The sequence below is a fragment of the Stenella coeruleoalba genome (genome assembly GCF_951394435.1).
Source record: "Stenella coeruleoalba genome assembly, chromosome: 1".
Taxonomy (NCBI): Eukaryota; Metazoa; Chordata; class Mammalia; order Artiodactyla; family Delphinidae; genus Stenella; species Stenella coeruleoalba.
The window spans coordinates 116,214,300-116,238,734 of record NC_137169.1 but is presented as its reverse complement, the minus strand read 5'-3'; the positions used below and the strand labels follow the sequence as shown (position 1 = coordinate 116,238,734).

Below are 24,435 nucleotides of genomic sequence, written 5' to 3'. Positions count from 1 at the left end.
ACATTAGGACAGGGGTTAAGTGTAAGAGTAAAAGATGGAAGAGGGGCTTCCCTGGTGGCACAGTGGTTGAGATTCCGCCTGCCAATGCAGGGGACACGGGTTCGTGCCCCGGTCCGGGAAGATCCCACATGCCGCGGAGCGGCTGGGCCCGTGAGCCATGGCCGCTGAACCTGCGTGTCTGGAGCCTGTGCTCCACAACAGGAGAGGCCACAACAGTGAGGGGCCCACGTACCACAAAAAAAAAAAAAAAAAAAAAAAAGATGGAAGAGATCAAAGTGGAAAAAGATGGCTCTATATTGGGGCAAGTTCAAGGAGAGGTCAAGAGCCCTACCCAGCAATGACACCAAGTCCCTGAAAGTAGGTTGTCCAGGGAAGCAGGATCCTTGTCCTTTTAGCCACCTGAATTTCTCCCAAGATTTTCACCTCCAAGTTTGGGCTTTGGGAACATATTTCAAAGTATCCCCTGCTCAGATCTCCAGACCTCTTTCACTTTTGACGAGACTCTACTCCCAGCTCTGCCACTCCTACACAGAGAAAAAAGTACCAAAAGAGTTATCAGTGATATAGATGTGACAACTGCATTTGCTTTCTTCCTCGACTGTTTCTAATGCGTGTGTCTTCTGCTAAACCACTTATTATGAGAGTATTCACCGATCCCTCAAAGACCTGTGGTTTTTGCTCCACAGAACAAAGCACTCGGGAATAATTTCTCAGTGATCAGTACTCAAGGATCGTGTCTCTGGCAGAGAGACAGAATGCTAGGGCCCCAAGGAGGAGTTACAGATAGGCCAGAGAGGAAAGGCTCAATCTGAGTGCCCTATGGTAGAAGTAAGTAGCCTGGGCAGAGAGAAACCAGCTTTCAGAACTTTTACTGAGAACTACTACTGGTCCAGCAAAAGATGCCTAAACCTTTCTTTCCAGTTCAAACTATCTTTCCCAAAGCAACAGACTACGTTTTTGCTACCATGCACTTTCTTTAAAATACACATGAGAACAAGAATAATAGCCTGGAGCTAGTAGTAGTGAAGGGGAAAAAAATCATGCTCCAGACCAGTGTGGCAAAAAACAAATCAGCAGGTATCCTCCAAGCAGCAGAGTCTATAGGAGACGGCTGGTGACAGAGAATGCCACTATTGCCCTAGCACCAGCCAACTCTCAGAAGCTCATATCACCAGGAATAGGAAGTACCTGTTTTACTTTAGTGTTAATAGGGGCAGACCAAGGTGCAGTACAGTTAATCCCCATCTTGTGTCCACGGAACCAGAGAACAGGGAATCCTCCTTTTCTACCAGGACATACTGGACACACACCTAGTGTGGCAATGAGGTTATCCTGTTATTTGCCCCTGAGTCCAGGACTAAAAGCCACCATCATTACTATACTGCACTCAGAACAGATTTCAAATGTAAAATTTCCTTCTCGTCTCTGGCAACAGGAGAAGAGGGCCTTCCCATGAATTACTGTTTAATCCTCCTGATAGTCTATAGCCATGGCTTGTTAGGCATGGACGAACTTTGTAATATAGGTCGCTTCCAGGGATATAGTTCCTTGCTTCCTATTCAGAGCTGCTGCATGGTTCCAGCTTCTGTATTCTTAAATCAGTACTAAGAAGTGAGGAGAATGGGGGAGAGAGAGCGTTCCTTGTTCGACCTTCAAGCATTTGGCTTCTGGTTTCAATGTATAGAAATCATTTCTCAGCAATGTAAGCCGTCATTTTATTCATGGTTTAAAATCTTCAGCGTGACAGTGGTGCTCTCTACTGACCCAGAGTCATCTGCTTCTTCTCCTGTTTGATAAAACAGTGGGAGGGGAGGAGGGTCGTGGGAGGAAGACAAAGCAGGAGGGACAGCTAACACAGGTCACTCGGGGAGAGGGAGGAAGGGAAGACGGGGTTTGTTTTCAGAGGCAGATCCACCAAGCGTGTGCTCGCTGGAAGGGGAAAGGGAAGGAGATGAGCACCCTTGTAGGGGAGCATTGGGGGTGGAAATAGCAGCAGGTAGAGACAATGTGGGTGGTGGTGAATCAAGGTGAGGACAAGGTCAGGGAAGGAAGGTAGGAGAGGGCTTCGGTCTGTGTTAGTTTCCTGAGCCATCATGTAATCCGCGCAGTTGCTCTACCACCCTCCCTGAGGCCAGCTCAGGCTTATATTCATATTCCTCCCAAGAAAAAACAGAAGGAGAGGTCAAAAGGCCCCACTTGAGGATTTTGTTTATTGTTTTCATAATTATTAAACATGCTAAAATCACAAAGAGTGGCTGTTCCACTTCTGCTCTGACGCCACCGTGGGGCAGGTGGGAACTACAAGGGTCACTTGGTTTTTGTGGCCTCTGGGGGTGGCTAGGCATGAGGGGTTAGAGGTAGGCAGGTTAACAAAGCCCCAGGAATCCTTCATATGGTACACCTTTACCAGCAGTAACTTGTGTCCTTAGAGATCTCCTCCTCCTTCACTTTTCTTTTCTTCCCAAATCAACTGGCGATTTCCTTCCCAAATCTTCCCATTTCCCTGCCTGCGGCCCCTTGAACCTCTTCCACTTCTGCCCCTTACGGTTCTAGACTAGACGATGAAGGAAACTTGCCCTTGTCTCTACCAGTCCCAGTCGGCCTTCCTTGGAACTAATCTACTGAGCATGCACTAACATGGGAGCAGTTTGATTTAGGTCTGCTCAGGAGAAAGGGAGGCTCCAGTCTCCACTGTGGCTTAGCTCATAGGAGGGAAGTTGAGGTTCTGATGAGAAGGATGTGAAGGTAAAAAATGCTACCTGAAGTGTGAATGCTGTAACCAGTGGAACATATGCCCCACCCTCGGGCACCCTACTCTGAAGGCTTTTCCCTCCCTCCCACATCGTCAGGGGTCCCTCTCTCAACCTCAAATCCTCTTGCTCTTCAGCCTCATAGAGCAGGCACAGGTACTGGTCAAGAAGCTGTATCCCAAGGAGAAAACGTTCCACCCTTAAGCAAGTGGCTGCCTGTTGAATTCTTCATCTTCCCTGTGTTCCTTGTGCCTCTGCGGCTGCGATGGCTTGAGAGGCCAGAGAAAATAATGTATAAGTGTTGAACTTGCCTCAACGAGAAGCTTGAGGGACAAGGAGACAAAGATACATGGGAGTCAGAGCTGTGGAGAAGGGGAGGGAAGGGAGCAAGGTGAAGGGTAAGGCTGGTTATTCAGGAACTGGAATCCTTTTTCTTTTTCTGGAATCGCCGGAACTTGCCCTGAATAGCAAGGGCAGCCTTCTCTGTTTCTGGTGCCGTCAGATCAATGTCAATCTCCTCCTCCTCCTCAGCCTTCTTGGCATTGCCAGCTCTCCCTGCAGATAGTTGAGAGATTCATTAATGAGTAAACCTGAATTGCCCCAGCCCCTTTCCCAGGCCCCAAATACAGTGGTTAAAGTCCACTTTCTACTGGACTCTGTGAGGTCCCCCAATCTTTGCTAGGACCCGGAATGCCTGATGACTCTCCCAGAAGCTTGAGTCAGGGTACCTAGGCTGAGAATTAGTTATAGTAGGTACTCAGAAGCTTTGCAACTCTTGAACCAAGATGACAAATGTCTTCTATCACCACTTATTCCTAAATCCTACAGTTCAGAGTCCCACGGCACACTCACTTTCCCCTGTTTTCCCTAAAGTTCTGATTGAGACAGGGGCTGGGATCATTTGATGAGTTTCTTCCTATCACTGTACCTGTTTCCAAGCATTCCAGAGCCAGTTTCTAAAATCAAAGCGTAAATCCTAGTAGGTTTACTTCTTAGGAAAAAGTGGAAGGAAGTTTATAGATATAGTAGTCCTAACCTAGTGCTTTGTTTCACTTATCACATTCTTATTCCTGTTACATCTGACTTTAGGAGCTTCCAGGCTTCCAGCCCTACTTGTCTTCATGTCCCTATATTTACCTGCCCTACCAACTGCTTAGCCCACCCCCACTCACCCTTTTCCTCTGGGCCAGCTGCCTGGTTGGTTGCTGGGGATGTTTTGGTGTTAAGCTGGAAAAGAAAAATCAGAATATTAGATATTCACAGAAGTATTAAGGTGCCATCCCCGTAGACTCACCATCATCATTTTCAAGCCCTCCTACTACCAGGTCCATCCCTTAGTCTTTTTTTTTTTTTTTTCGGTATGCGGGCCTCTCACTGCTGTGGCCTCTCCTGTTGCGGAGCACAGGCTCCGGACGCACAGGCTCAGTGGCCATGGCTCACGGGCCCAGCTGCTCCGCGGCATGTGGGATCTTCCCGGACCGGGGCACAAACCCGCGTCCCCTGCATCGGCAGGCGGACTCTCAACCACTGCGCCACCAGGGAAGCCCCATCCCTTAGTCTTTTGAAGAAGTGGGTCTTGAGATCAGAGAGAGGGAGAAGAGTCATCAAAATTTGTTCAACAAGTATTGATTGGTGCTAGGGAAATTGTAGAGGACAAAAACAGAAAAAACCCTGCCCTCATGGAGTTTACATTCTAGGATATAGATAGACAAATGAATAAAAAAATTATTATTATGTTAAGTGGTGATAAGTGCTATAGAGAAAAGACAGGGAAGGGAGGTAGTGACTGCCAGGTGGGAATGGAGAAATACAGTTTTATACAGAGTGGTCAGGAAAAGCCTCTCTGAAAGGTGGTATCTGAGCCAAGAGCTGAAGGAGATAAGGGAGTAAGGGCTGTAGGTGGTGGGCAAGAGCTCTCAAGGGCCCTGGGGTGGAAGTGTGACTAGCGTGTTTGAGCAATAGCATGAGTCCAACGTAGCCGGAGTGAACGACAGTTGGAGATGAGATCAGAGATAACTGGGAGTTGGGGCAGACTCCGTCGGACCTTGGGAGTCTTTTTAAGCCTTGGGAGTCTTTTTAAGGAGCTTGACTTTTATCGTAAGGGTGATGAGAAGCCATTAGAGACCTTCAATTGGCACATAAGGGGCATTAGGGAGGAAGCTGAAAAATCTGTTAGGCAATTATTGCAGAAAACTAGACAGGAGATAATGGTTGCTTGGATCAAAAAGGTGTCAGTGGAGGTGGTGAGAAGTGATCTGATTCTAGGTATACAATTGTCCCTCAGATTCCGCAGGAGATTTGTTCCAGGACCCACAAGGATACCAAAATCCACAGACGCTCAAATACCTTATATAAAATGGCATTTATTTGTATATTGGCAAGTATTTGCATATAACCTATGCACATCCTCCCACATACTTCAAATCTCTAGATTACTTATAATGCCTAATACGATGTAAAGGCTATGTAAATAGTTGTCAATACAATGTAAATGCTATGCAAATAGTTGCTGGCTTGCAGCAAATTCAAGTTTTGCTTTTTGAAACTGTCTGAAATTTAAAAAATTATATACTTTCAATCTTTGGTTCGTTGAATCCACGGATGCAGAACCCTCAGACACAGAGGGCCAACTGTATTTTCAAGCTACGACTATTGGTTAAATGGCATAGTGACACAACTCAAGGATAGCTCCAAAGTTTTGGGGCTGAGGAAATGAAAAAAAAATGAATTGCCATTTCCTGAAATGAAGAAGACAGCAGGAGCAGCAGGTATTAGGGAAAGGATCAGAAGCTTGTTTTTGGACAAGTTTGAGATTGCCTACCTAGTTATCCAGGAGGAGTTTTTTTTTTTTTTTTTTTACATCTTTATTGGAGTATAATTGCTTTACAATGTTGTGTTAGTTTCTGCTGTATAACAAAGTGAACCAGCTCTACGTATACATATATCCCCATATCCCCTCCCTCTTGAGCCTCCTGCCCACCCTCCCTATCCCACCCCTTCTAGGAGGTCACAAAGCACTTGATCTCCTTGTGATATGCAGCTGCTTCCTACTAGCTATTTTACATTTGGTAGTGTATATATGTCAATGCTACTCTCTCATTTTGTCTCAGCCTCCCCACCCCGTACCCCCTGGCCCCCGGCCCCCCACCATCCTCAAGTCCACTGTCTACCAGGAGGAGATGTTGTTATAAGCTGTTGGATATTCAAGATGAGTTAAAGAGAAGACTCTTGCCTAGAGATATAAATTAGACAGTTATTAAGATGTGGTTGGCATTTAAGCCATGAGACTGGGTGAGATCACCAAGGGAGTGAGTTCAGATAAAGAGGAGAAAAGGGGCAAATCCTGGGGCATTCCGGTGATTAGAGGTTGTAGAAATGCGGAGAAATCAATAAGAGAAGTTGAGAAGAAGCCAGGAGAAAAGTCAAGAGATTATAGTACTTTAGAAGCCATATGAAGAAACTATTTCAAGGAGACAAGAGTGATTAATTGTGTCAAATTCTGCAGGTAAGGGACTTCCCTGGTGGTCCAGTGGTTAACAATCCGGCTTGCAATGCAGGGGATGCCCGTTTGATCCCTGGTCAGGGAACTAAGATCTCACATGCCATGGGGCAACTAAGCCCGCGCACCACAACCGCTGAGCCCGCGCGCCACAACTACTGAAGCCCGCACGCCCAGAGCCCATGCTCCGCAACAAGAGAAGCCACTGCAGTGAGAAGCCCGAGCACCACAACAAAGAGTAGCCCCCACTCACCGCAACTAGAGAAAGCCAGCCTGCAACAACGAAGACCCAATGCAGCCAAAAATTAAAAAAAATAATAAAGTAAAACCAGTCAAGATATTGTCCCTATCTTCCAGGCTGAGTGAGGAGACAAGACAAGTATCCAAATAATACTTCCTGAGCATTTATTATGGCCAAACAGTATCCCATTTAATCCTCTGAAATCTCTGAGATGTCATCCTATTTTATAGTTGAGGAAACAGGCTTAGAGATGTTAAAGATCTTGCCCAAGGGCTTCCCTGGTGGCGCAGTGGTTGAGAGTCTGCCTGCCGATGCAGAGGACACGGGTTCGTGCCCCGGTCCGGGAAGATCCCACATGCCGCGGAGCGGCTGGGCCCATGAGCCATGGCCGCTGAGCCTGCACGTCCGGAGCCTGTGCTCTGCAACGGGAGAGGCCACAGCGGTGAGAGGCCCGCGTACCGCAAAAAAAAAAAAAAAAAAAAAAAGGATCTTGCCCAAGGTCAAGCCACACTACTAGAAAACAGTGGAACTGGCTTTGGGACCGAGGCAGACCAACTCCACACTCTTAGCCACTGTGCTATGTCCACAAGATCGAATACTGTCGCATTTTGACACAAATATGCTAATATAGTCACAATTACTGAATCTAGCTGGAAAAGATATGGATGTGCATTGAACAACTCTTTCAACTCTGATAAATTTTTCTAACAGAAAGTTAGGGGGAAATAAGAAGAAAATAATAATTTAAAGTAAAATAAAAATTATTAAGATAAAAAACGCTGGGGGCTTCCCTGGTGGTGCAGTGGTTGGGAATACGCCTGCCAATACAGGGGACACGGGTTCGATCTCTGGTCCAGGAAGATCCCACATGCCACGGAGCAACTAAGCCCGTGCGCCACAACTACTCAGCCTATGCTCTAGAGTCTGCGAGCCACAACTACTGAAGCCTGCACACCTTAGAGCCCGTGCTCCACAACAAGAGAAGCCAGGGCAATGAGAAGCCTGTGCACCGCAATGAAGAGTAGCCCCCGCTCACCACAACTAGAGAAAGCCCATGTGCAGCAACGAAGACCCAGTGCAGCCAAAAATAATTAAATTTATAAATAAAAGTTGATATGGTCCAATTTTTGTAAAATATATTGATTGCTTATGTATGTATATGTACATTTTTATTTAAAAATCTGAAAGAACATGCACAAGGGTGTTCCCCAAACCCTATGGAATTCCTGCTAGTCTCCCTTTGACCAAAAAAAAAAAGTTTCCATTAGAGGAAGGGTTGTTCCTGAGACTCTTGGGAGACGGGCCACTCATTACTCTTTCTTTTCCCATGATCTTCCTGTAGTCTATATATATATATTTGGCACATGATCAATGTAATGACCCAGTAGTTAGCTAGGTGACGCTTTCCACACTGGCACGCTGTCATCACAAGAGGTCTGTCCACACTGCAAAAGCATGAGATACATGGGGTGTTTAGTAATAGGATAATAGTCAATAGTCCTGACAAGAGGGTCACGGGTCAAGAGGCAAATTCTATAGTCCTATGATCTCTGACTTCAAACCCTCCTTTTTTTATTGCCAGCAAATCCCTGAATCTGATCCTTGCTTTAACCATTATCCCTCTCTCTCTCTAAGCCTCTTCCCTTAATCCACCAATTCTTTTCTTTCATCCCTCCCCTTTGGAGGAAAATCTGGACCCCAGTTCTAAAAATCTCCCCTCGAGTAACTGCCCCTTCCTCTGCCTTCCTTCTCATATCAGCTAACCTTGAGAATCCTCGAAGCAGGAATATTTGCCAGGGCTGAACCACACCCGCCACTCCTTTCCCTCCGCCCTGCCAGCTGTCACCTTCCTGAGTCTCTCCTGAGATCACTGACCCTGGAATGGAGCCATGGCTCAGCTGCTGTCTAGCCACCCAGGGGTTCTCAGCTCCGTTTGGCTGAACTTTATGAGAGGTCACTATGGAGACTAGAAAAGGGTTCTGTAAAGGAGAAGAAAACCCCTATTACTCACAATGCCCCTTGAAATCTCTCTCACACCCTCTGCTAAAAAGTAATATGCTGGGGCTTCAACCTGCCCCTCCTCCCTGTACCCTCTCCAGCCAGTTCTCAAATAGCTACTCTGAACACTATGGATTTCTGGATTTAGTGGTTAGTGATTTGCTGAGGTGGGAGGTGGGGGCAGTTAGATCACAGGTTGTTAGCTCCCACCCTCTACGTCATACTCAGCCCTTTCTTGGTCCCTGGTCTCTGCCCCAAGCCTCCTGTGTATCTTCCAGAAACTCAGCAATTTTAGATGAATCAAGGTCCTCTGGGGCATCCATCTGACAGCCATCAGATTAACCATATTTCTGGTAAACCAAGGAGGCATGGAGGTCCACTCTGGATGAACCAGAAACCACATGTGCTGTAAGAGTGTCTCTTACAAAAATTCACAACTCCAGAGGATCAGTGCTCACCCACAAGAGCTGTGACAGGTGAGCATTTCTCAGCCGCTCTCTCAGCCTCTCATTCTAGCCAGGTATGGATTACTGGAAACTCTCAGGTGCTCTTCTACTTCTTTCAATACTGAGTTCTTCTGACCAGAAATAACAACAGTGAAATGGTTTAGCAAATCCTTCCTTTTCCTTATGGGACCCATCTAGGGGAACTGGAAGAAATCAAGGACTTTAGAATGCCACCCCACCTCATCTTATTAATAATCATATATATTGATATAATATTTACTTTGTGCCAGTCACTGTTCTAAGTACTTTAACATGTTTAATTCTTACAACAGCCCTATAAGATAGGTATTGTTACTAGTCTCACTTTACAGATAAGAAAACTAAGGGCCAGAAGAGGTTAATTAACTTGCCTAAGGTCATATAGCTAAGAAGTAGCAAAGCCAGGATTTGAACCAACGTGGTCTGACTCCAGAGTCCACCCTCTTGAACATTATGCTATGCTGTATCCGTCTCCAGCCAAAGGTGTAAGCATGTGTATGCATGTGGTACATACATACCACATGAGAAGGATGTCCAGTGTGAAACTGATTTAAATAGACAAGTGCTCCCACACAGCAGAGCAATCCCTAGGTAAGAAGGAAAGTCCTAGAGATCGTGATTTCCTTCCATTCCCACAGTTAGGCAGCTGTATTCAAGGACCAGTCTCTCAATCCATAGTCCCCAACACTTGCTTGATATATACTCTAGAGGGTCCTGTCCTCCCAATATGGGGAAAGCTTACTTGTACTTTGAGAACCTGATCCCAGACCTTGCCTACTGACTCAGATTCCTGCTCTGCTGGTTGAGCTAGCCATGCTGATTCTGGCTTTCATCTTGATGTTTGCCCAGTGGGCCTCCTGACACATACCGGGCTGACCCCTGGGGGTTAGCCATAGCCTGTATGTGTGTTTTTCACTCCCAGGGCCAGATGCTAGCCTTTCAGATTCTGAGAATTCCATGTGCAGGATCATCCTATTGGTTTCCATTTCAAATGACTCTCTTGCTTACATTTAAGCCTGTTATTCCAAGTTTCTAGTGAGTTGAAGATTGGTTCAGTTCAGCCTCACTGCCTACACAGGACTAAATGTTTCTTACTTCTCAACATGTAATTAGCAACTATGAGGCCCATCAACTCTTGCCTTTCCCTAGAGGGCCCTAGTTTCTTTCCCTGCCTACATTCCTGTATTCCTTTTCTCCTCACCTCTGGGCCTGATGTGCTCCAATGTTCCATTCCATCATCTTGGCAGTAGCTGTCAATTCCCCATGAGTATATTTTTGTTTCCTCTGCAGTTCAAAGTTGTGGACTCTCCCTTCCAGTGTGGATGGAGGAAAAGGAGAGTTCTGCTGGCTTAGGGGTCTTCTGTCTTCAAACTTTAAGAGACTGCAGAGAGGGATATGACACAGCAATATCCTCCCTTTCCTGACCCCATACCTCCTTCCAGGGCATTTATCAGCATTCAGATGATGTCTTTTCCTTCCATTTGAGCTTTAGATCCCATTCCCCTTTTCTCCTCCTCAGGAATCTTCACAATCAATTCTCTTTACTTGCTTATAAATAAAACCTCTTCCTTTCTTTAAAACCGAAAAAACAAGAAAAAGCCTTCCTCAATCTGAATTCCTTCTTCAACCACAACTAGAGTGAAAAGAAGCGGGTCTAGGACCAAGCCTTGAGGAACCCCAATATTAAAAGGTTAGGGTGAACAGATGGAGAAATATACTATGTTCTGGAAGAATCAATATTGTGAAAATGACTACTACCCAAAGCAATCTACAGATTCAATGCAATCCCTATCAAACTACCAATGGCATTCTTCACAGAATTAGAACAAAAAATTTTACAATTCGTATGGAAACACAAAAAACCCAGAATAGTCAAAGCAATCTTGAGAAAGAAAAACGGAGCTGGAGGAATCAGGCTCCACAACTTCAAACTATACTACAAAGCTATGATAATCAAGACAGTGTGGTACTGGCACAAAAACAGAAATACAGATAAATGGTACAGGATAGAAAGCCCAGAGATAGACCCACGTGCATATGGTCACCTAATTTATGACAAAAGAGGCAAGAACATACAATGGAGAAAAGACAGCCTCTTCAATAAGTGGTGCTGGGAAAACTGGACAGCTACATGTAAAATAATATTAGAACACTCCCTAACACCATACACAAAAATAAACTCCAAATGGATTAAAGACCTAAATGTAAGATCAGACACTATAAAACTCTTAGAGGAAAACATAGGAAGAACACTCTTTGACGTAAATCACAGCAAGATCTTTTTTGACCCACCTCCTAGAGTAATGAAAATAAAAACAGAAAAAACAAAATGGGATCTAATTAAACTTAAGATCTTTTGCACAGCAAAGGAAACCATAAATAAGACAAAAAGACAACCCTCAGAATGGGAGAAAATATTTGCAAATGAAACAACAGACAAAGGATTAATCTCCAAAATATACAAACAGCTCATGGAGCTCAATATCAAAAAACAAACAATCCAATTAAAAAATGGGTGGAAGACCTAAATAGACATTTCACCAAAGTAGACATACAGATGGCCAAGAGGCACATGAAAAGATGCTCAACCTCACTAATTATTAGAGAAATGGAAATCAAAACTACAATGAGGTATCACATCACACCTGTCAGAATGGCCATTATCAAAAAATCTACAAACAGTAAATGCTGGAAAGGGTGTGGTGAAAAGGGGACCCTCCTGCACTATTGGTGGGAATATACATTGATACAATCACTATGGAGAACAGTATGGAGGTTCCTTAAAAACCTAAAATAGAACTACCATACGACACAGCAATCTCACTACTGCGCAGGTACCCTGAGAAAACCATAATTCAAAAAGAGACATGTACCACAATGTTCATTGCAGCACTATTTACAATAGCCAGGACATGGAAGCAACCTAAATGTCCACTGACAGATGAATGGATAAAGGTGTGGCACATATATACAATGGAATATTACTCAGCCATAAAGAGAAATGAAATTGAGTTATTTGTAGTGAGGTGGATGGACCTAGAGTCTGTCATACAGACTGAAGTAAGTCAGAAAGACAAAAACAAATACTGTATGTTAATGCATATATTATGGAATCTGAAAAAAAAAATGGTACTGATGAACCTAGTGGCAGGGCAGGAATAAAGACGTAGACATAGAGAATGGACTTGAGGACATGGGGGGAGACGGAGGGGGAAGCTGGGGCGAAGTGAGAGTAGCATCGACGTATATACACTACTAAATGTAAAAATAGATAGCTAGTGGGAGGCAGCAGCATAGCACAGGGAGATCAGCCCGGTGCTTTGCGATGACCTAGAGGGGTGGGTTAGGGAGGGTGGGAGGGAGGCTCATGAGGGAGGGGACATGGGGATATATGTATGCATATGGCTGATTCACTTTGTTGTACAACAGAAACTAACACAGTATTGTGAAGCAATTATACTCCAATAAAGATCTATAAAAATAAATAAATAAATAAAACGTTAGGGTGGTCCTTTCAAAATAGTGCTGGAACAATTGGATAGTCAAGTGCAAAGAAACCTCAATCTATGTCTTGCACCCTATACAGAAATTAACTTGAAATGGATATAAAACCTAAAACTATAAAACTTCTAGAAGAAAATCCAGGGAAAAAATATCTTTGCAACCTTGGGGTAGGCAAAGATTTCTTAGATACACCAAAAGCATAATCCATAAAAGAAAAAAATTATAAATTGGACTTCATCAAAATTAAAAACTGCTCTTTGAAAGACACTCCTAAGAGAATGAAGAGACAAACTACAGACTGGAAGAAAATATTTGCAAATCACAAATCTCATAAAGGACTTGTATCCAGTATATATAAAGAACTTTCAAATCTCAATAGTATGAATATAGTTTGTAAAAAGGAGCAAGATATTTGGACACTTCACCAAAGAAGATACATGGATGGCAAATAAGCACATGAAAAAATATATATCATTAGTCATTTGGGAAATTTGAACTAAAACCACAATTAGATATCATTATACACCTATTAGAATGTTTTGTTGTTGTTGTTTTGGGGTGTGTGTGTGTGTGTGTGTGTGTGTGTGTGTGCCTGTGCACGCATGCACGCATGCATGCACACACGTGTTTTTGTTGGTTTTTTTTTAATGACTATACGATGTGCTGGCAAAGATACAGAGTATCTGGAGCTCTCAGACATTGCTGGTGGGAAGGTAAGATGGAACAGCTAGTGTGGAAGTTTCTTAAGTGTACATTTTTCATACAACCCAGCAATCCTACTCCTAGGTATTTACTCAAGTGAAATTAAAATGTACGTCTACACGTAAACTTGCAGGTGAATGTTTATAACGGCTTTACCTGCAATCACCAAAAACTGGAAACAACCAAATGTCCCTCAACTGAGGAATGGGTAAACAAATTGTAATACATCCATAAAATGTAATACTACTCAACAATTAAAGAAGGAGTGAACTACTGATACATACAACAACATGGGTGAACTTCAAAGGCATTATGCTAAGTGAAAGAAGCCAGACCCGTAAGGATACACGTATACTGTATGATTCCAATTATATGACATTTCTTGTAAAGGCAAAACTATAGGTACAGCAGACAGATCAGTGGCTGCTAAGGGCTGAGGTCATGGGAGGGGTGAGTATAAAGGAAAATGGGGGAATTGGGGGATGATGGAACTGCTGTATATCTTGATTGTGGTGGCAGTTACATGATGTATATGTTTGTCAGAATTCACAGAACTATATCCGGATAAAAGTACATTTTACTGCATGTAAGTTATACCTTATTAAGTTATACAAGTAACGTAATAAGTTATTAAATAATAAGTTATTTTTTTACGGGGAAAGAAGGTTAAGAGAGCTAGAAAAGACTGAGAAGGACCAGTTAGAAAGGTAGAGTAGATAGGTGACTGGGGAAGGGGTGGGGGCCAGGGTCTCTCACATCTCTTTTCTTTTCATAGCTGGACTTCTCAGAACACTTACTATCTCCATTTCCTCACCTCCCACACACTCTCCCACCCACTTCAACCTAGCTTCTACTCCTACTCCACTGAAATGCCTCTTTAGAAAACCAATGTGCTCTATGATAAGAAATCAAATGCAAAAGTTTCAGCTCCACTTGGCTTGACCTCTTGAAGCATTCAATACTCTTAATCATTTCACCTTTCTTGACACACATTCTTTCCTTGGCTCCTGGGACATCACAGTTTTTCCTGGTTTTTCTCCTATCTTTCTGGACACTTCTGTCAACATTTAAGTATTGGGGGCTCTCGAGGTTTAGGGCTAGGCTCCCTTCTGTTCTCTTTTCCTAGATGATCTTATCTGCACCTATGACTTCAGTTATCATTTATACAGCACCATCCAATAGAACAGTGGTCAGCTATCTACTGCGCACCGCCAAATCTGGTCTACGGCCTGTTTTCCTAAATTAACTTTTACTGGAACACAGCCATGCCCATTGTTTGCATATTGTCTGTGGCTGCTTTTGCACCACAGTAGCAGAGTTGAGTAATTGCAGCAGAGGCCACAGGGCCCACAAAGCCAAAAATACTTGCTACCCGGCCCATTACAGAAAAAGTTTGCAGACCCCTGCAAAAGAACTTTTTGCAATGATGGAAATGTTTTATATCTGTGCTGCCCAATATATGGCATCCCCTAGGCACATGGGGCTATTGAGCATTTTGAAATGGGGCTAGTGCAACTGAGGAATAAAATTTATAAATTTATTTAATAAGTTAATAATTTATTAATAACTAATAAGTTAAATAACTACACGTGGTTAGTGGCTACCATATTGAACCGCACAGAATGCCATTGATGGCTCAAATGTACAGCTTTCCCTTGGTATCCAAGAGGGATTGGTTTTAGGATCCCCAGGGATACCAAAATCCACAGATGCTCAAGTCCCTTACATAAAATGGCACAGTACAGTCTGCCCTCCAGTACCCATGGGTTCTGCATCCTCAGATTCAGAAATTCAATCCGCTGTTGGTGGAACCCGTGGATGCAGAGGGCAGACTGCATACCTCTATCCCAGAAATCTCCTCTGAGCTTTTAAACATCTCCACTTGGGCTTCCCTGGTGGCGCAGTGGTTGAGAGTCCGCCTGCCGATGCAGGGGACACGGGTTCGTGCCCCGGTCCAGGAAGATCCCACATGCCGCGGAGCGGCTGGGCCCGTGAGCCATGGCCGCTGAGCCTGCGCATCCGGACCCTGTGCTCCGCAACAGGAGAAGCCACGACAGTGAGAGGCCTGCGTACCGCAAAAAAATAAATAAATAAAATAAAAATTAAAAAATAAATAAATAAATAAAACATCTCCACTTGGATGTTCTATGGGAACTCCAAACTCTTTGTGTCTCAAACTAAATTCATAATCCTACCTACCCAACCTAGTCCTCTGCAAGGTATTCCCCATTTCATCCAGTTGTACAAGCCACAAACCTAGAAATTGTTCTTGACACCTTTCTTTCCTTCACATTGCATATCCAATTCAATATTAACTCCTATTAACTTTATCTCCCAAATATCTCTTAATCCATTCACTTCCACCATCCTAACACAGTTGTTTCTTATGTGGACCAAGGTAATAGCCCAAGTGGTTACTGATGCTCTTAGGATAAAGAAGAAAATTCTTTTTTTTTTAGAAGAAAATCTTTAACACAGTCTAAAAGGCCTTACATTATGCAACCTCTGATTACCTCGGTAACCTCATCTCTGTTGCTTCTCACCTCAGGACCTTGGCACATGGTTCCCTTACCCCTGCTCCCCTTTTACCTAGTTAGTTCCTATTTATCCTTCAGAGCTCTACTTAAGGGTTCCTTCTTCCAGGAAGCCCTTCTTAGCTCCCCAGACTAGGCTAGGACCATCATAAGTTTTCACAGCACCTGGTATTTCTCCTTAGTAGTACTTGTTACTAATGTAATTAAATAATAATTTATTAATTAGTTATTTAATGTCTGTCTCCTCCATTTCTGTGCAAGTTCCTATGAGGAACTCGCTATGAGGGCAGGGGCAGTGTCTATCTTACTCACTCCAGGGTCTAGCATGATACACACTCAGTATATGTTGAACAAATGAAGGGAGCTCCTACTCTGCTGTATTTGCCACCTCACCACGATTTCTGAAGTTTAATTTGCTTTCAGATAGCTGAGGGCCTCACTCTGTAGCTGGCTCAGAGATTGTGAAGCCAGGTCATTGCTTTTCCTCACTTCAGTAGATGTGCCTGAAAAACAGCTGAGGATGAAGGGGAAGAACTTCTCTAGGAGTGTATTTCATGTTACCTGTATTATAGTTATTGTGTATTTGTCTTACCTCCCCTTCCCCAACTTCACCACCCCACCAGAGTCCATTTCCTTGAAAGCACGGTCCATTTATTTGTGTATCACTTGTAGTAACTGCAACCTATGTCTTGCACATAGTAGGTACTCAGTAGATATTTGTTTATGTGAATTAAAATTTTCTCAAGCCTCAAATTCCTGGTGGAAGCAATATGTCATCTTAGGTAGAGGTAGACAGATCCGAGTTCATATCCTGGATCTGCATTGACTATCCCGGCTCTCCCATTCCTAGCTGTGTGACATTGGATAAATCACTTAGCCTTGCTGTGCTCAGACATCTCATCTGCAGAAGAGAAAACATATCTATCCTAAAAGGTGAAAAGAACTAGAAAAAATGTATGCAAAATACCTAGCATATATCAAAATAAATTGTTATTATTTTGAAGTAATGTAACTGTGGATTGAATATAAGAATAGGACAAGTTACTGGGGTGTTGCCTGGCTCAAGACCTGGAATCAAAAAGTAGAGCTGCCACAGAGTATATCTTCACTAAGTGGGACTGAAGGAGGAAGGGAATACCTGGGATGGCTCTAAGGGCCCTTGAGGCTTATTCTGCTACCAAAGGAGTTTCATAACTGTTCTCTTTTTATTCTAAACCAACCCTGGAAATCACAATCTCCCTGTATTCCCAATGTCTGTCCCCAAAAATGCTGACAATAGCTCTAAACCTTTGGTAAAGGGCCCAACAATAGTCTGCTTGGGCAGAAATTGTATTCTGTATAGCAGCTGCCCATGTCTGGAGCCCTGGAGCCTCCTGGAGCTACTCCCAGGTCATAGGTGTACCAGAGGGGACCTCCAATACAGCACCTCCATTAATGTTCATGTTTCATTGCAAAGAACCCTTAGACACAAACATACCCTATTTTTTTTTTTTTTTTTGTAGACCACAGGGAGAAGATGATTAGTCCTCAGGAGCAAATAGACCATATCTCCTCAATCAATCCTTTGTATCAGAAAGATGTCTGTGTAAAGCCATTCCTTGCCTCAGAAGGATAGTTTGTTAGTATTGGCAAAGCACCTGAAAATAGTCAAAGTGGTAGCGACTTAGGTGCTTTTTCCCTATAGCTGTCACTATTGGGGAATAGGTACCCTATAACTCTAGGCCCTACTCGCCCTGCCCCCTTCTTGGGCTGCATTTCTTCCTTTCTTTGTCTCTTACATCTTTAATGGTGTTGCCACAGCAACCATTGTCACGCGAAGAGGCAAGATAGTGTCACCCCCTCTGTTCCGAGCAGCAATTTAGAACTAACCATGGGAAAGGTAAACTACCCAGATTTCCCCCTACGCCTCATCCCACTGGGGTCTTTAAAGAGGTATCACAGGTTGTTAACAGCAGCAACAGACAGGAACAAAGGAGCACCTCATTGCATCTGGATCACATATACTCTGCTTTTGCATGATATATCTTGGATGCTGGGCAAATGAAAACACATCATATACACATTATAGTACTGTTAGGATCACTTAGCTCAGATGAATAAGCACAAGGACTCAGAATCCTGTCCTATAGTCCAGGGCAGGGAAATCTAAAAAGGGCCTGAATCCTAAAAATCCTAAATATGAGCCCCAAAGACCCCTTTCTTGCCTTAGTATTGAAATAAATCCTAGGCCTTGTAAGCTCCCTGCTTGCTTTAGAGATGCAGAAAGTGAAGGGAGACAGGAGTTAGTGCATCTGCTTTCAAGTAGTGACAAAGAGGCTTCAGCCCCCCAGGGACCCTTTTATCCCTGCTGACATGTTCTCCCCCAGTGATAAATGAAGTTCACTGCTAAAGACCCTTAGAGAGGCCTTTGGGATCCCCTGGTGCCCCTGAAAGACCCTGGACTGCTGTTTTTGGAGCACTGCTGGAACTGTTTCAATTCTGTCAGGGCAGCAACCAGCTGCAGTCCTCAAACAGCTTCAGAAAGACTTGCTCAAGGTCACCCTCAAGATAATAACAGAAAAAGAGCTAGGAATCCTTACTGCAGGTTCTACAGACACACATTCTTTTCCTAATGTTTCCTAAGGCATGGAATATAACCCAAATACCTTAGAGACAGGAATACAACCTAAGCAGTCCGAGCTCCCAAGCCCCCTGGTCTGTCCTTCCCCGCTCAGCCATCCCACCCCTGTTTCCTGAAATAGCAGTACCCCTCACTGGAGTCAGGCAGAATTCTTTGGCTATGCCAGCTCATGGTATGCAGTGAGTCAACAGCCCCCGCCCGTTTCCCCCCAGCATGGGCTGCCACAATTTAATAAGTAGTTATTTGCGGTGCTCTGCACACAGCTTGGAGCTGTGCCTTCACCCCATACTGGGGGTAGGGGGTGGGGGAGAGAGAGTAGTGCCAAAGCATCATGTATTACTGGAATCTTCAGTGTGCATCCCACCCATGACGTTATTGTCCCAGAATAAACGTATTAATCCCACCACAGCCTACAAGGCAAATGCTCAGCTGGAGGGCTTTGTGGGGGAGGGAGGCAGCACCAAGGACAACAGAAGGGTAAATGGCACCTCTTTTCCCTGGATGGGGGGGTTGGGAAACCTAGGTGGGCCCGCCTTCTGGCATCAGCCTGGACTTAAACAATAATCAGGCTTCAGGGAGGAGAACGTGATAAGGTCCAGGCACCCGCAGGGGTGCAGATTTCTTAGAAAAAGTGGTTTGGGATCTGCTTCTGACTTGGCTTACTCTTGCAGGTCAAATAATTCTGGAGCAAGTCACTTTGAGCAGTAGGTCTGGATTACGGATTTAGAAAATCATGCACTTAGCATTCATCACTTACTTTGCCAGCCTAACGTGTTCTTCTTTCCCTCTTCTAGATTTCTCCTCCCAAAGCCTTGGTACTCTCTTTGGAAGTCAAGTGGCCAAATGAAGGAGGAGTAAATGTTCAGCGTCTGTTTGATTATCAGGTACCGCAATTTTACTTAGATACCTGTTTTCTGCACTGGATCCTCCAAGTCAAATACTTTAGAGTTAAGAGAATTGCTCATTCCTTTCTTTTCTGAAAGAAAACCTCTCCTTCTGGTCCTTGTTTCTTTACAGTGATGATAATCAGTGATGGACACCAGAAACTAAGAACGCATGAAAAGAGGACCTCCAGACTTCCGCCTTCCTACACTCCTATTAACTTACCTACTCCACTTCAGCATATTCATTGCACTCACTTTTAAGGTGACTAGGCATCTTGCATAAGGAAGAATAGTGCTTACCCTGTCTAGTATTCTACCAAAATTTACCCCGTTGGTACATATCATCCTACGTTGGTCTCTCCTCTCTCTCTATCCTCTTGCTCAGGATTTATTAAATCACACTGCTTAGATCTCCTATAGAAAGTATTTGTAATATATTCCTTCAAAGTTGCATGTAAATTAAACCATTCTATCACTGGAGTCACATGTTAAAAGAGTCTTAGGGAAAGTTCTTTTGGGATAAGAAGGCAGCAGTTCTATGCCCCAGTGTTGGTTCTAATACTGTGTAAACTTAGATAAGGTTTGGGCCGCAGTTTCCTCATCTGTAAAATGAGGAGATTGGACCAGATGATCTTTTTTTTTTTTTTTTTTGCGGTACGCGGGCCTCTCACTGTTGTGACCTCTCCCGTTGCGGAGCACAGGCTCTGGACGCACAGGCTCAGTAACCATGGCTCACGGGCCCAGCCGCTCCGCGGCATGTGGGATCTTCCCGTACCGGGGCACAAACCCATGTGCCCTGCATCGGCAGGCAGACTCTCAACCACTGTGCCACCAGGGAAGCCCTGGACCAGATGATCTTTAGGGTTCCTTGACAAATCTGAAATTATATCGCTAAAATGTTTTGATATATTATTTGAGATTTTTTTGGTAAAAAAAAAAATCTGTATTTCTTCTAGATAGAAGGATTTTTGCAAAACTAAGCTTATTTTTTCCATGATAACATAGACTCATGAAAGACAATTTGGAACTACAGAAAAACAGAAAGAAAACAGGGGGAAGCATTCATAGAACCACTACCTTGAAAAGACAAGCTAGTGACTTGTCTTGATCGACCTGATCCTACTTCCTCCTCTGTCTTTGCAGCCCTATCTCCATCACTGTCATCAGTTAAGATTCTCCATGGACAGACATGAAAGACACATCAGGTTTGCATATTCGGACTCCAGCCACAATACTTACAGTGCCTGTCCCTACAGAGACTTGACATTCTAAGGTGTTACTGATAACAGCTGCAGCTGAGGGAGAAGACTATATTCCCAGGTCACAGGATGACAAAGTCATCCACTTTTATCAGCCAGTCTCCTGCTCAAGCAGCTAAAGCCAACAACCTGGATTGGTGACTGAGAAAGGGATGAGCAAGCTCTGGAACCAAATTCTGGTTTCTCTTACTTCAGAAGACAGATATTTCTAGAGGTGGAAGGCTCTCCAGTATCCAGCTCTTCTGTTTTATACGTCCAACATAATCATCATCATAATGAAATACCAATGAGAGAGAAAGAGAGAAACTTGGATTTCCTCCAAGTCCCTACCAGGTTCCCTAACAAATGGTTCGCAGAAGACATAACAGAATGATGTCACCGTGACCAAACTTCCATTGTGGAGGAGGTTGTAGATTCAGGCAGATATGCACAGGAAGGGGAAAGGGATCCCCAAAGTGCGATATCCCATTCCTATTACCTAGGAGGACAGCAAGCAGAATAATAAAGGAGGGAGTACTGGGTCTAGTGAGGTTTCTAGTTGATCTGTCCCTTGCTCCATCCCCTGCCAGCTTGAGGACAGACACTATGGGGCAGACACCATGTTACCAGTTATACATAAGTTACCAGTCATACATAAGCCCCATTTACCAGTCATACATAAGCTACCAGTTACCAGTCATACATAAGCCCCATTTCAGCAGAATGACGGCTGGACCAAGGGATTCCTCCAGCTGGGCTTTTTACAGTTGAGAAGGGCAACAGGATCACAGAAGAACTTGCAAGTGTGCTTTAAGCCGCCAGCTACACCATATGACAAGGGATTATAGGAAAGAGCCCTCGTGGACTGAATGCATCTCCCATTCCCATTCTTCACCGAAACTAGCAAAAAGTTATTAAACTATAAGAGATAGACTGTGATTCACAGCAATCAAGTCCTGCCTGCAGCTGTGAATGCAGACAAGCTGGAGACGAGCCCCTGCAGCTCCTCTGCACACGAACACACACACTCACAGGGGAATGCTCTGCTGCAGTACTGAGTGACAGCAGAGCCAGGAAGGGAAAGTATAACCAGAGACCCTCCCCAGCAGCGTCACCAGGATCCTACACTTTTCCTCTAGGTCTGGAGACCCCCTCCCCAATTTTTGTTCTTCATTTGAAATGGAAATCTCTTAAAGAGATCCCAAATTCTCTCATTTCATGCAGTTTCACTAAAGCAAGACAATAAGCAGGTGGGGGAGGTGAAGCTTACATAAGATTCAGAGTGCACAGGGCTTTCCTGGGCTAGGGCTCCAGCCTGAAAGAGGAGACCCCTGGGGCTGGGCTGAGAGAAAGAAGTTTGGAGTCTCCCTAGAGCTTCAGAGCTCTGGGCAACACTTCCACTTTTCTTCATAGCTTTTACAAGAGGAAGAAAACAGGCTGGGTCTTGGCCTCTAGGGAAGCAGAGGCCCTTTGGGTATCTGGTTCAGGGACAGCTGATCTCTGTGTAAGCCCAGGTGGCTGCTTCTGGATTTTATAAATACTCATCCCTGAAGCCAGGCTCAGCTTTGTATTAGGAGGCAGCTTCGACGACTAAACTGCTAGTTAGGACCAGTTCACTCTGACAGCCTGGGAGGTCAGGCAGCCCTGCAGACACTGTCAGTTACTTCCCATCCAAGGATTCCACTCTCTTCATTCTACTGAGTTCCTGATCGAGGCTAGTCAAGTACAGCTGCTAAGTCAAGACTTGACTTTCCCCTCAAACACCAAATTATTTTTCTTGACACTGCTTTGTGACAGCTTTGTCACTCTACCAAATATCACCCTAGATCCCAGCCCCTGTAGTGTATCCTACAGAGAAGCTGTGCACTTCCCCTAAAGAGCACAGGCTAACCACACATCTTCATGTTGGCATAGACTTCAGATCACAAACCTCCAGGGGATGGCTTGAATTGCAACTTTCAGATTTAGAAACACTAGGGGGGCGTTGAACTCTAGACCTCAGTGAAAAGAGGGTAAAGAGGGCCTCCCTGGTGGCGCAGTGGTTGAGAGTCCGCCTGCCGATGCAGGGGACACGGGTTTGTGCCCCGGTCCGGGAAGATCTCACATGCCGCAGAGCGGCTGGGCCCGTGAGCCATGGCCGCTGAGCCTGCGCATCCGGAGCCTGTGCTCTGCAACGGGAGAGGGCAAAGAAAACCTCTCTTCTCACATTAGGGCTGAAAGAAGCAAAAGGAAAGAAGATTGAATCTTTTTTTCCTTTTCTTTCTTTCTGAAAGGCTGCTGTGGTCACAGTCACAACTATCTGAGGGACAGGAAACCACTTTAGTTCATCTGCAGCCCCCAGAGTAGCTGAATTTTCCAGGATAAACTTAGTGGACATGGCAACCAAAACATAGTAGTTGGCACTAATTGGCTCCCTGGGTGAGAGCTTTTGGTAGGAGCCAGCAGAGCTCCTACTAAAGATGAAGATCTAAACTGAGACCTACAGGGTCCTACCCCTTCACTAACCTTGTATCCTTGACACTTCTCATGCTAGTTTTCTGAAATACTCTAAAATAATTTTTTTTAATTTTAGAAGTGAGATGGAGATAATAACAATATCTAACATACAATGAGTGCCTACTCTCTGCCAGGTACTGTTCTCAGTACTTGGCATATATTATCTCATTTAATCATTAGAACGACCAGTATTACCCCCATTTTGCAGATAAAACACTGAAGCAGAGAAAGGCTTAGTAAACTTGCTTAAGGCCACATAGCTAGTAAGCAGTAGAGCTGGGATCTGGCATATAGCTGAGATGTTGGATTTAACACAAGATCCTGGGTACTAGGAAAGGGAGTGCAGAGAGCAAGCTTGTGATGTCACTGCCCATACTGACTTCACTTAGAAAGGAAGATCCTTGTCTCTGGATGCCTTAAAATGCAGTCAAACAATGAAAGAGGTCTTTCCCAGTCTCTGCTTTGACCCCCACGGATGGACAGTGTTCTTTGAATAGAGGAAATCACAGTTAATGGACTGGGTCTGGTTCGGATGACCGCGGACCCTGTGGAGACTCAGGGTGTAACAAGCACTGCAGAAGGAGGTCTACTCTTGAAGGGGACATCTCCCCAGCAGCCAGACAGGCCCCCACTACAAGTCTTCTGAATATCAGAATGGTCCCTCCAACGGTTGGTTCTTGATTGAATGAGTGGAGGGTAGGATGCCACTTTCCTAATAGGGGCGAAGTGGCCACCCCAGGGGGCGAGGGCTGGAGTTCTCCGTTGAATGCTACATAAGGAGTGTAAAAGCAATACAGCCCTAGGAGAGGGAAGACAGAAGCTAATGTTTTTCTCAGAAGTCTGGGGAGTGAAGGGAAGCCCGAGTAACCTTGGAGCAGTAAGACCTATGCAGAGGGCAGTATCCTGAGGATAAAACTTACGACCTGAGACCTCAGCCCTCCCATTCTACAATCGATTCCAGTCCCCCCAAATCTCCACCGACAGTCAGGGAACTTAAAGCCTCCCTCTTCCAATCGCTCCCCAGCACTCCAAGGTGGGAGCTTTCCCAGAGAGGCAGGGGGCGTCCCAGGAGAATTCTCAGCGGCTCTGGGCTGCAGCACCCTCCCTCGCAGCCCTGGGACCCCGAGCCGCGGCCTCCCCGCGCCGCAGCCCTAGTCCGCAGCGGCGGGACCGGGCAGCGCCTCTCACCTCGCTCATCGCGGCGGCCAGACGGGGCGCGCGGGGCGCGACACGTGCAGGGGAGACAAGGGGCACTCAGGCTGCACGGGCGACGGCCGCAAGTTGCCGGGCTCTGAGACAGGGACCCCGCTGACGAGGCGAGGAGAGTTAGTGCGGAGAGCCGCTGCTCCAGTTCCCGCACCCCAGCTCCAGGCGCTCAGCTCCCTGCCAGGAGTCCCCTTCCGACCCTGTCCTGTCAGAGCCGCTCCGCGAGCCTCCGCCGGCCCCACCTTTTATAGTCAGCTCCCTACCCGCCTCCAGCCCGC

General features: G+C 45.0%; 1 protein-coding gene across 1 annotated transcript; it reads right to left on the bottom strand.

Moving 5' to 3' along the window:
* Positions 1-512: 512 nt before the first annotated feature.
* PCP4L1 (Purkinje cell protein 4 like 1) lies at positions 513-24,362 on the bottom strand. Its single transcript, XM_079921674.1, has 4 exons — positions 24,140-24,362; positions 3,923-3,977; positions 1,189-3,305; positions 513-524 (listed from the first exon to the last, which is right to left on the bottom strand). The coding sequence occupies exons 1-3, from the start codon at positions 24,146-24,148 to the stop codon at positions 3,163-3,165; spliced, it is 207 nt and encodes a 68-aa protein (XP_079777800.1). The 5' UTR covers positions 24,149-24,362; the 3' UTR covers positions 513-524; positions 1,189-3,162.
* Between the last annotated feature and the right edge of the window lie 73 nt (positions 24,363-24,435).